This window comes from Hippocampus bargibanti, linkage group LG02 (genome assembly GCF_051943395.1).
Source record: "Hippocampus bargibanti isolate YZ-2025 linkage group LG02, ASM5194339v1, whole genome shotgun sequence".
NCBI lineage: Eukaryota > Metazoa > Chordata > Actinopteri > Syngnathiformes > Syngnathidae > Hippocampus > Hippocampus bargibanti.
This window is the reverse complement of record NC_142735.1, coordinates 13,964,774-13,977,301: the sequence shown is the minus strand read 5'-3', so window position 1 is coordinate 13,977,301 and position 12,528 is coordinate 13,964,774. Positions and strand designations below refer to the sequence as shown.

At 40.0% G+C, this 12,528-nt stretch overlaps 2 protein-coding genes across 6 annotated transcripts in view; one reads left to right on the top strand and one right to left on the bottom strand.

Annotated features, from left to right (window-relative positions):
* LOC148901618 (pro-neuregulin-2, membrane-bound isoform-like) overlaps positions 1 to 4,486 on the top strand; it is a 40,536-nt gene extending 36,050 nt beyond the window's left edge. For 2 of the 4 annotated variants that reach the window (XM_088989509.1, XM_088989505.1), the window contains one exon: positions 1,686 to 4,480. In XM_088989509.1, the coding sequence (XP_088845635.1) occupies positions 1,686 to 2,165 (480 nt within the window). In that variant the 3' untranslated portion in view covers positions 2,166 to 4,480. Of the gene's footprint in view, positions 1 to 1,685 lie in introns of all 4 variants that reach the window. The other 2 variants (XM_088989506.1, XM_088989508.1) reach the window with 2 other exon arrangements.
* Positions 4,487 to 4,564: 78 nt separating this feature from the next.
* LOC148901617 (homeodomain-interacting protein kinase 1-like) lies at positions 4,565 to 9,163 on the bottom strand. 2 transcript variants are annotated; one of them, XM_088989510.1, is made up of 8 exons: positions 8,873 to 9,163; positions 8,120 to 8,259; positions 7,183 to 7,362; positions 6,909 to 7,090; positions 6,698 to 6,821; positions 6,088 to 6,198; positions 5,824 to 5,898; positions 4,566 to 5,739 (listed from the first exon to the last, which is right to left on the bottom strand). In XM_088989510.1, the coding sequence occupies exons 1-8, from the start codon at positions 8,907 to 8,909 to the stop codon at positions 5,356 to 5,358; spliced, it is 1,233 nt and encodes a 410-aa protein (XP_088845636.1). In that variant the 5' UTR covers positions 8,910 to 9,163; the 3' UTR covers positions 4,566 to 5,355. The 2 variants fall into 2 exon arrangements, with proteins under 2 accessions (XP_088845637.1, XP_088845636.1); XM_088989511.1 differs by lacking the exon at positions 8,873 to 9,163 and having other exon boundaries at positions 4,565 to 5,739; positions 8,091 to 8,255.
* Positions 9,164 to 12,528: the final 3,365 nt, after the last annotated feature.

The window sequence follows — 12,528 nt, the reverse complement described above, 5'->3', positions numbered from 1 at the left end:
CGTGCTTAACCCATTGTGTTGAGTTAGTTTTCTCATTGTACACCTGCAATGATTATTATTTTTTTATATACAGTAAAGTCTCGTTATATCGATATCGGATATATCGATAGTCCCGGTTATATCGATACTATTTCTATGCACGCACGGAGAAAATTACATGCAAACAGGGTCGGATATATCAATAGTCCCGGTTATATCGATATTTTTTCGGACTCCCTTGAATATCGATATAACGAGACTTTACTGTATATGTTTTGTTCAGTCCACCCTGCCTTTCCGAATTGCCTGCTTTTTGGGTCCTCTACCATCATGCAAAATAATAGTGATGGTAAACTGATTCATCGTGAAGCAATGAGGCTTTCTATCCAATTAGTTCGCTCATAGGCTGAAGCATCATCATGCTTCATTTGCTCTATTTTGTATTCATGTAGAAAATAAATGTCATGACAGGAAAAGTGGTTAAAATGATACCATGGATGTTATGGGGTCAAAAGGGCAGGGAGTTGTGATGTTTAAAGATGCGAGTTGGTTCTGTCAGTGTCACCTATCAGATTGTTACCGTCTCATTGTGGAAAATGATTTGGCCTAGAAATTATTGAAACGATCAGTGTCTTCACATTTAATAAATGCATTCATTGAGAGATGATGTACAAATATGTGTCCACACGAGTTCCAGGGTTTTGTCATTTTCACTCAAATTGCAGGACCCACAGAACATTAGTTTTTGGACTACATTCAACGCAGCATAAGAAACATTAGACTCTCTTCCTACATCAGAAAAAAAAGATTTTTGAGCTTACTTGGCAGTTATCTGCATTGGAAATGGGGGTTGGCTGTACAAAAGGCAAATGATGCCCCCTCGTGGGAGGGAAAATATTGCCAGAGGTCTGACCAGGGCACCCCCCAAGAAAAAAAAAACCTGAACAAATTCAGAAATGGTGCTCCAGGTTATGCTTTTCAGTTCTCAAATAATTTGACAAAGGCAGCGAATGAGTTAATTATTAATACTAGTAACACTATTAAAGGTGACATTAGCTTTTTATTTATTTCAGAAATTTGCATCAAACTGGTAGGCCATCACTACCGAAAGTTCACTCTCATTTGCAATAATTATTATTATTACAGTCTATATTATTATTATTACAGTTATTAAAGTCTCGTTATATTGATATTCTTGGGAGTCCGAAAAAATATCGATATAACCGGATTATCGATATATCCGATCCTGTGCGCATGTAATTTTCTCCTTGCGTTCATAGAAATACAGTAAAGTCTCGTTATATCGATATTGGATATATCGATAGTCCCGGTTATATCGATACTATTTCTATGCACGCACGGAGAAAATTACATGCAAACAGGGTCGGATATATCGATAGTCCCGGTTATATCGATATTTTTTCGGACTCCCTTGAATATCGATATAACGAGACTTTACTGTAGTATCGTAATAAGCGGTACTATCGATATAACCGATATCGATATAATGAGACTTTACTGTATTGTTATTATTATTATTATTATTATCAATAGTTAAAATTGACAAAAATTGTATAATTTGTCATTGTTAGTCATGTCTGTCAAGTGCATGGAAATAGGTCACGGAAAGAGAAATTGATACCTTGTCAGTGCTGCCAAGAAATGTAAAATATTGGTGTATCAATAATCTGTTTTTTATGTTCCAGGATGGCAGTTTGTACAGGCAGCCTCGACGACCGCGTCGGCCCTACCTGACAGAGAGCACAGGAAGTCTCCCATCCAGCCCCTACCGTCTCGCCGATGAAGAGGCCTATGAGACCACGCAGGAGTATGCCTCTTCAAGGGAACCCATCCGAAGTCGACGGCGCCCGCGACGCAACCGCCTCAATGGACTCGTATCTCAGAGGTCAGCGGGTTTACAGGACTACAGGTCACAAAGCTTCAGCCAATCAGAGGAAGAGGAGGAAGACGAGGAAGACGAGGACGAAGCTCAAGGGGAGCGCACGCCTTTCCTCAGTATGCAGAACATGAACATGGACCTGCCTTTAAACGTGCCAGGTTTCCATTCATCGTCAGGTGCCGACACACGGACTCACCGCGGGCTGAGTCGGCCGGGGAATCGAAGCAACGTGCAGAGTCGCGGCTCACAGTCGCATCGCTTCAAGTCGGACAACATGCCCCTTTAAGACTACCGTCCCATCATCCTCCTTGCCCACCCATGCGGCCCTGCCTTCGCCCCGCTCACACACTGGTCCACCTCGCACACACCTCTTCCTCTTCTGGACTAGAGACCTCCAAGGAGAAATATTTTTTATTTTGTATAACAGACAGATATTGTAAACAAATGAAATATTTATTTTCATTTCAGCAAAAATTGTCTACTAGCTAACAGCAAAGACTTTTTTTATAACGGGGGAGGGGGATATTTATATGTAAAGTTTTTTGATTTACAGCAGTATGCGCGATGAGAATTACGTGCCAATTTTTTCAGAAGTTACATAGAATTATATTGTGGTGCCTTTTGCTGTACGCTAAAGTCGGAGGTCCCATTGAGTTTTGTAGCCTTTCTTATGAATACTTCTCATTTTTATATAGAGCGACCCTCTTCCTTCCTTTGCTTTATTTATTTATTTATTTATTTATTTATTTATTTGTTTTCTGACTTGGGATCCTCCTCTTTTTGAACTGTGATCTGATTATGTCATTGTGCAATATTGAGTCCTTCTGTGTCCAAGGTGTCTGTTTACATAGTTTTGATTCACGTAATGCGCTTGTTTCACAGGCATGGGTCACTGACGCATTTCGTGTGCTTGGTAGTTTTGTCACTTTGGATGAACACGCATCATTCATTTACATCTCTGCCCACTTCCTGATTTGTTTCTTCCTGCGAGAAGTGGAACCGTGAACGGGAATACGGCATCACGTTCTCATGGATGTGATCAGGGTGCTGCAATATCACTGATTGGCTTTGAGTATGTGTGTACAGTATGCGTGCAGCTCATCAAGCCTCATATGGGTGATGTCTTGTTTTACAAGTATGTTCCTTTCACCGATCCTCGCGCTGCCAGAAGCTCCATTGCACTGACCCTCCCCTCGTGAGCAGGCAGGAAGCCGCCCACCGAAACCCACCAGTTGAAATGCAGCCTGATTCTGGGCTCCTGTGGACTAGCCAAGCCCACATTTTTCCTATGCCAGCAGCTTAGAGCCGCACTGTGTCTCAGGACTTCCCCATCCCATCACAGTCAAAGGACTTGAGAGGAGAGAGCTCGTCAAGTCACCCTCTCAGTTCGCGGGCCAGAATCACCCCCCCCCCCATCTCTCATTGACCAATTTTGATGCGTTCAGGTCAGGGCTGCAGTTTAGAATGTGTAGGATGACTATGGAAGATGCTTTGTTTTTTAATATCAAGACACTGTCACTGTGTGAAAGTGGCCACGCATGTTGCTCATGAGACTACTTCTGTTCACTTCTGAAACAGGAGGAGCACACATTATTACTCACTCTGGCTTTATTTATGTTTGCGCTTCTGGAATGTTGGTGAAACTGAAAAGTCATCACATTTCGCTGCTCTCATGGCAAAGAAATTTATTCATGTTACGGCTGGCTGTACTTGTCATTAAGCTCCAAGCCGATCACTGGTGTAACGGTAACTACCACATCTCTGATACATTTTCCAATACTTTTCTTGGTAAAATCTGTGTCTCTTGATCATATTGACTGAATACTGCATTGTCCATGTGATTCCACCTGTCCCTTCCACCATTCCTACACATTCATGTATGTCTTTAGAACTTTGGAGACCTTCAGAAGTATTTGGTGAATCAAGGCCCCATCTTCTGCACACTACTGTCAGTCTAATCACAGCACAGAAACATTTCTGATAACTACAGTGCATTGGTCTTGTCAGCCCTCCAATTGTGTCAAATTACATTAAAATTACATCTTCACACTCTGATAAAGAGGAATCCCTTCAATTCATGGACTATCATCATATTAGAATGATGTGTGTGGAGAGAGAGACACACACACACATTATTGGGCTTAACGGCTGTGAGGTGTGCCTAGTTTTCTTATCATTTATCAATCTGGGATTTGCAACGTTGAAATACTGTAACTGCAAGTGAGGGTAGTGTGCTTTTAGAGCTTGTTGAATTGGTAACTCCCACCCTCATTCTCCTCGCCCTTTACCTCTCCAAATTGACTTACACACTTTTCACTCAGCACTGTGCATGAACACTGACAAATAGAAGGACACACACAAACACACCCAACGCTGTTTCATATCTGTCTATGTTACGCAGTTGGGCTCTATCATATTTTTTTCAAAACAATTTTTCTTCTCCTCCCCCCGCATGTCCTAGTGGTTATGGTAGTTGGGTGCATGGATTAAGCAGTCAGCAAACAGGTTCTTTCTTTTTTTCACTTGGTTAACAGAAAAAAAACTGTATATTCATTTTAACATTCAGCAATAAATCCCCTTATTTTCATGCCCATTGTTCTTGGAATATGCTAGATTTTTTTGCAAGTTTTATCAAGAAAGAAAGAAATGTGTGAAAGACAAAAAGTTAAAAATCAGTCTCTTCATATGAAAACATACAATTTTATTCCTACCATTTAAAAGAAAAACGGTCTGTCATCTTTATGAAAAGATAAAGATGATCGTTTCTTTCACTCACTGACACTGCAAAAGTCTCACTCTGTAAAATCAAGTCCACTACATTTGAAGATGATTCCTTCTTCAAAGAACTTGGTCCAGGATGAGGTCAACAGTATATTCTGGTAGCAGTGGCAATTTTCAAAATACTTCATGCATGTAATTGAAATGATTATTCAGAATTTGGTCAGTTGTGTGCAATTGATGGATTTTTATGCAATTGAAGCAAAGTGAAGTGGCTTACTTGGCTTAAGTCACCACCAGGCTCATATAGTCTGTGGTCTAAACAACATGACATCAGCTGTGGGAAGATGAGCTGCATCCATGCAGACGTCAGCCGCGGTTCTGTATGTCTCTTCTTTTGCTTTATACGACACTGGCATGGAAATATTTGTTCGGAACAGTCAGAGAGATTCTCCCATTCTACTGCAATATATTTACAACTTGATAAAATTGACTTTCCCCATCATCAATTAAGGGAATTCAGAGAATTGGTAAAAAAGGGCCACACCCGTGACAAAAATGTTGCATCATTTGAGCAAACAATAAGGACAACAGACAATCGATTGCAAAAGACACAAATTAATTTGTGACCGAGTCGAGGTAAAAAAACTAAAATCTGGTTGTATGTCTACATCAACATTTTAGGCATATTTTTGTAGTTATCGGCATGTTTTGAGTCCACTTCAACAACCAAAGGAAGAATGTCCGGACTTTGCGACCTACTGGATCTTGACTGAACACGCACCTTCAAGCAGTAACAATAAAATGCTTTTCTTCATCCAGCAGGCTAAACGTTTGATACAGTGCATACCCCTCGTCTTTGGAGGATGTTTTTTCCTTCTAGATGGGTATGGTGTTGATCCAGCAACACCTCTGCAACCCGGTTTGTTGCATTTCATAGCGGTCTGGTTGTTGACCGCATGCAGGGCCCGATGAAGTTGTCGAGAAAAGCAGAGGTGGGAGCTGTTGAAGATGTAGCTTCTGGTGATGAATGGATGCTTGAGGATTTTGCCAGGTGTAATTCTCTCTGTCTGATCCCACTTGAACATTGCTTTTAATAGCTCAAAAAAGCTGTCAACCTCATTGTCTCTCTCTGGAAACATCTAGGAAGTCGATAAACGTTCAAACTGTTAGACTTACAGAACTCATAATTCAGTTTGGGAAACATTACTTTGATAGTGACCAACCTTGATCATTTCTTCCAGAGAGTATTTCTTGAAATTCACTGTGCCGCCTGACTCAACTGAATATTCTTCACGTGTCTAAGAAATAGCAGAGAGATAATAAATGATAACAAACTATTTTTCAAGGTAAAGCGTGGCAACTGCATTAATGAATAAAATACAATGATTTTCAAACCTACTCTATATTTCACAACGGTATCAATTCCAGGAATCACAAGTAAAGAGATTTAAATGGTTCTTACAGTATCAATCAATGTCTCATTTTACCTTGAAATTCCACTGACCCAAAGCACTCTTGTTGAAAAACTGCCTTGTTTCCCTTCCAGCTTTTAGAACATTGTCTGGTGGTAGCCCAAGGACACCAATCATGCATTCCAGCTAGACGAATAACACCAATATCATTAGCAGGCATAACATAATCTAAAAATAACAGTTATAGTATATAAAATAAAAACAAGTAAACTACAATTACATTACAATAAATAATGGCACAAGATTTGTTGAGACACACCTCTGATTCACTTCTAGAAGCTCCACAAGCTATTCAAAGCCAGTGTTTTTGATTGATTTTGTTCTGTTTTGTTTGCAGTGTTGTTTGTTTCGGTTACTTTGTTTTTTGCAAGCCATTTGAAAAAAAAAGTAACGCCACATAATTCGGTAATTACGTGCTAGCGGCTTCAGTAATCGCTTACTAAAGACCCAAGGATATATGTCGTCGTACTACAGTAGGTGTGAATTTATTTTACGACTGTTAAGACTGTCTGTGTTTCATACAAAATATAGCACTGAAGCAACTTATGATCAAATTCACCTTACTAACAACTGCTCGGAGCGTATCTCATTCGTAAGGTGGGGAGCATCTGTATAGCAAACTTACTAAGTCATAGTCTGTATTTCCAATGAAGGGGAAAATACCAAGTACCATCTTCACTATTACAACACCCAATGACCAGATGTCGATGGGCTCTGCATAAGGGAGTCCAAGGATGATTTCGGGAGCTCTTTTGATAGAAAAAAAAGTTTCAAGAACTAATTAAACAAGGCACAAAGAAAATGAAAATGGAAACAACCATTGCTGGAAAACCAACCTGAAATAAGCAACCTGTCTCATGATAACCTTCTTGGCTTCATGTCGACCTAGTGCCACACTGAAGTCAATCAGCTTCACTGTGAACGGCTGCTTGACCTGATCCACCAGCATGATGTTGTCCGGTTTAACATCACCGTGGATCACTCCCACGGCTTTCAGTGCATCAAACGCCGTGGCGAGCTGGATTGCACCATGAACAGTATCAAGCATATTTGTGTCGAGAAGCCAAAAAACAACATATTCAATGATGAATGATTTGTGTTGACCCTCACTTGCTGAATGATGGGTCTGATGTCCTTGAGATGAATTCGCCCATTTGCCTGATAATATTGAGACAGGCTGATATCCAACATTTCGAAGACCAGATAGTTGGCACTAGAGGAGCCAGCGTAGTACTTAACAATGTTGTCTCGATCAAGTCTAATGTCCATCAACAACTGTAGTATGGAGGCCTGAAAAGTTTGAAGTTTAATGTACATCAGCCCATGGGCAGCCCGATTAAATAGTAGCGACGATAGGAGAACATGAAAGCAGTTGTACAGCAGACATCGGGAATCTTTTTGTCAAACTTCAATTAACGAAAGATGCAGTTTTTTGGAAATATTGGAGGAAGCTGGAAAAAGCCTACACAACCACAGGAAGCTCATGCAAATTCCACACAGGAAGGCCCGAGTCAGGATTCAAACCCAGATAGAACCTTTGGGCAGGCGCAAACAACCCAAGCACAATGACAAATAAACGAAATAAATAAATAAAATAAATAAACAAATAAATGAGTAAATAAATAAACTAATAAATGAGTAAATAAATAAACAAATAAATAAGTAAATAAAGAAACAGATCATAAATAAATAATATGCTGAGTGAGATAAGAATCCTGACCCTCCCCCTATCTGCTCCAGCATTGTGAACTGGATATACTGATACAGATAGTGAATGTTACCACATTTTTATTACAAGACCTTCATCCTACTGTCTTCCAGTTTCTCACCAAAATCTTCTACTCTCTCATTGTCTTTCAAGTGAAAAATATGTGACTTTCTCTAAATCCCCCTTTTCAGCAGAATAAGTGGGGGCACTGTCAGTTTTTAAGGACCCCTTCAAGGCAAACTAAGATGATACTGAGACTATTTTCCAATGCCAATCAAACATTAGAATTGCCCAACTTTTCAATACTCACTGACAATACAAGCGAACACAGCGACACACCTCACGACGGATGTTCCTCCCTGGCCTGGCAATCTTTATGGCCATGCTTTTTTTTGATTCTCGATCCACACACTTGAGGACAACTCCATAACTGCCTTTTCCCAAGACTTTGATTGTCTTGTACTTTTGTGGAAGGATTTCTGAAATAAGAATGAGCACAGGTGCACGTTAAGAACATTCCTCACCAAAATGTTCCTCTGCCTTTTATGATTATTTTGACATTTGAATTGTTTCGTGTCATTTTAAAATTGGATGTATCAAATTGTCTACCTTTAAGTTTCAAAGTATTTGTGTTTTTTTGGGACATTTTGAATTTGTATTTGTCATTTTCATTTATTTACAGGAGTTATCCTGTTCCCATCTTTCTTCACCAAAGAATGTGCATGTGTGGAAGCATGCATGTTTGAAACGAAGTCCATAAGTGATGTCGATCCTTTAATTGACTTTGGTTTCATAGTTACGTGACGATGTCATCAGACGTGATGTTAATGATGTCTGATGGATGACACCTTGCTTAGGGTGTGATCAATTTATGAGTGAAGATTGTGGATATTTAATTCTGGAAAAAAATATTAACATAATTTACATCTCAGATCCACTGGCAATTCAAATGGGTATGATGTAGAGCGCAGCTCAAACATATTTGCAGTTTCATTTTTCCACATTTTGTATCGTGATAGCTTTGTCATTTTTCAAAGTATATTTACAATATAAGTGCAGCTGTGAAATTACATCTATGTAAATATTCACAACCTTTGTCACAAAACTCAAGACTGAGCTCGTTCTCCATCCGATTTGCAGTCCATCCAACCCATTAGCCGAGCCGCTAATGCTCACTAGGGTCGTAGGTGTGCTGGACCCCATCCCAACTCAGAACTGGTTGCCAGCCAATAGCAAGGCTCGTAGACAAACAACTATCCAAATTCACAATCTCAACGAGGGACAATTTTGAATGTTCCATTAATCTGCCATGCATGTTTTTGGAACATGGGAGTAAACCGGTGTTGGTGTAATTCGCCATACAAACATCTCTAAACATCGCTCGCTTATCTTTGTTTACATTTTGGACTTCCTTATACGTCATTTCCTGCCTTCCTTTACATGATGTCGCATTTACATTACGTCATCATCGAACCAAGGGCTAACGATCAAAATAATCCAACAACCGGAGTACCCAGAGAAAACTTGCCTAGGCACGGTGAGAAAATGCAAACTCAGGAAAGGAGAGCTCTGCAATCAAGATTTCTGCAAAATGCTCTGGAGACTTTCCAGATGCACTGTACTTAGGCTCATTAAGTTGCCATCAGTTTTGATCCACAGCATCAAGAAACATAGACGAGGTAATGAAGATGTGATCCTGACTTTTGCCATCACAACTGTTGTGATTTGAGGCCTCTTCAGGCTACCTGGTCTAAATAATCTCTTATCGAGATCCAGAATTCAGTCCACAGTGACTAACCTAACTTATTCTAAAAATGCCAACGATATCACAGAATCTTCCTTTTGACACACATCAGTGATACTTAAACGAGACGTTTCTTAAGTCACGCCCAACTGAAATATCAACTCAACACATTTTCAAGAAAATTATACAATATTCACATTCAGTGACCCCAAACACAGTGCACCACTAATCCAAACGAACCTTTTAAAATGAATGAATGAGTCAACAAATGAAAATGATGCTTGTGTACTTTGATAGTTTCGCCACTCGATGACAGTAGAGCGCCACAGATGAGCGAATGTATTCAGAATCAGAATCATCTTTATTGCCAGGTATGTAGAACACACGAGGGCCCAATATTCCTCTGAAGTGTGACCCTGCTTTATGACATCCATGAGCTGAGCAGGTACACCTCAAAATAGGTTTGAGTCAAAAGAAGATCATGATTGAGAACAAGAATACATTTTCAAATTGGCAATTAATTTGTGTTTTTGTTTATTTGCTTTCATGCAACTTGAAATCTGTGATGGTTTCCTTGCACATTCCATGCACATTACTGAAGTGGCACATTCTAGGCATGACAAGTTGAGTTTCCCGCCGACCATTGAATGTTCCATTAAAAATGATGAAACATGCTCCCTCTATTCTGCTTGCATTCAAATGATCCCCTGCCCATTTTCTTAATAGACATGTCATTCAATGCAGTATCTTCTTGTAGGGATTATAATATTTAGCAAGCACAATTCTAATTCAGAGTGACTTCCCTAAATGTAATTATTTTTCAATAATTTCCCTTGTGGTAAATTAAGTTCATCCATCCATGAGGCAAATGTGAAAGTATGAGAAGAGTCCTTTCAAGTAGCTTTGAAGGTCATCCTCTACCCCAATTTCCCCTTGTAAATTAGGATATAGTCTGGCCATAATTATCATCATCGCCGCCGCCACCATTTTGCTTTTTGGGGGGAACTTTGGTATTTTTGTGATATCGCCACAAAAAAGTGATCCAAAGCGAAAAAGTCCACGAATAACCAGTAAACTAGAAATGGAGCGACCGAGGAAAGCAACTAGGCTGCCCAGTACAATTATAGTGGGTCATCATTACTCAAACATTGCCGTGTATACATTTCAAGATGGCGCCATAGTTCACAGCCATCTCAAAGACTTCTTTTTGTCTTCCGTGTTGTCATATGGTGTTTGTTGTACGTGGTGTGGACTATTTTCAATGTCTTTTGTCGAAGGATAAGAATCATTTATTTTACCCCAAGTAAGATACATGAAGGTAAGAAAGTTGATTTGGCTGTAAATGTAACTCCAGGGACAAAAGGCAAAAGTTGAATTCAAGTGTGAATACTTTTTGTGCGTGTATGTGTGTGCACGAGCGCACACGTGAATTTTTGATGAGGGGAAAGGTTGGCAGGATCATGATGTCATCAGGTGACATTGAGTTGACAAGGGCTCTCCAACAGATGGCCGACCTAGATGAGAAAAGAAAGTTGGTATGTCTTTACCTCATTCAAGTGTGTGTGTGTGTGTGTGTGTGTCAGTACTCAGGGACACCTTTTGTTTCAGAAGTGATGTGTCGAAAATTGGCCTAAAAGGTCCAAGGTTCAAGCTCACACGTTTATGTGGTGAACAATCAAATTTTTCAGTCTTTCTGCTTTCAAAAAACAACGAGATCACTTTGAAGGATGTGCAAAGAGACAACACGTTTAGCATCGCAAGGATTGTTATTATTTAAAGTTACAATCACATTTCGTTTCATCAACCAACGTGACAAAATGACGAATGAGATGAATATTCCAAGAAAGAGGTGGCAATAAATCAACCACGAAGAGTCAGCATATGGTGTAATTTGTAGTGTGCAGGACATTGTAATGTAAGCTGTGCAAAGTCGTGATCAAGGTCTTTTACTATCCAATTGCCATGGTTTGGTAAATAACCTAACGTTATGTGTACCCTCAAGATTAGATGTTTGGATAGTAAATGAGTTCAATAAAGTGGGGGATGGAACCAGTTGGTGAGGGAATGTTTTGCAACTATGATGCAACTAAGTTGCAAGGTTGTGGCTTTAGATTGTCATCAGAAACAGAAAACCTTTGTTCGTAATGTGATCTTGTACATGTCTCAGTACATATCAAGATACTTACAGGTGAAAATATACACTGAAAGTTGGGGAAATTTCCGGCGCCTGTGATTTGATATGCAAGTATAGTATACATCACAGGTGTGAAAGTCAAGGCCTCTGCCCCCCATACCATTGTGTTTGGCCGGCGAGAGTCAGGTTTCATGATTCTTGCTGAAATCTGTCCCATAATGTCAAATTGTCACAGGTAATAAATAAACCTGAGGTTTTTCACTGGCCATCCGTGGCAAACCATAACTCCGAAGTGTCACAGTTTGCGAGCTGGTGATGGTGGTTGTGGATCCCAAAAAAAGCAGGCAGGAGGGAGCAGACGGATGTATTTGACAAATTGTATTAAAATAAAGTCAGCAGGAACAAAATCTAAAACATCCACGTCATCTGAACAGAAAAGTACGGACTATCAAAGAAAATCATGTGTAAAAATCTGCCAAGATGAAACAAACCTGACAGGGTGCAGCAAACACATACACAGTACAATAACCCGACACCAAATGGTCGTGCTGGGAGTCCTTTAAACTGCCTCTGATGAGGGCAGGGCCGACAGCGCCACCCGTTGGTCGCCAACCAGATCGTGACACGAAGTGGCCCAGGGGGGGAAAAAAAGTTTGGCACCCCTGGTGTACACGAGTTGACCAGACTCATTTGATTTGCATTTAAAAGAAGTTTTCATCTCCATAAAATTTCAAAGATTAGATCCTTTCAGTGAAGGATCCAGAGGCTCAAATCCTAGCTTTTGTGTGGTCCAGATTGAAGTACTATTTTGCTCATTTTTCTGGTTTGCCCGGAAAAGGTCTTCTGGTCCACAATTTGTCCAAAATGTGG

What these genes read in the sequence shown, in the direction of transcription:
- LOC148901617 (XM_088989510.1), bottom strand. Translation starts at nt 8,909, where the DNA reads ATGGAGAACGAGCTCAGTCTTGAGTTTTGTGACAAAG. An exon ending in GAAATACAGACTATGACTTA is followed by an intron (nt 6,199 to 6,697) that starts GTAAGTTTGCTA and finishes TTATTCGTCTAG; the next exon opens with CTGGAATGCATGATTGGTGT. An exon ending in CTCTGGAAGAAATGATCAAG is followed by an intron (nt 5,740 to 5,823) that starts GTTGGTCACTAT and finishes TCGACTTCCTAG; the next exon opens with ATGTTTCCAGAGAGAGACAA.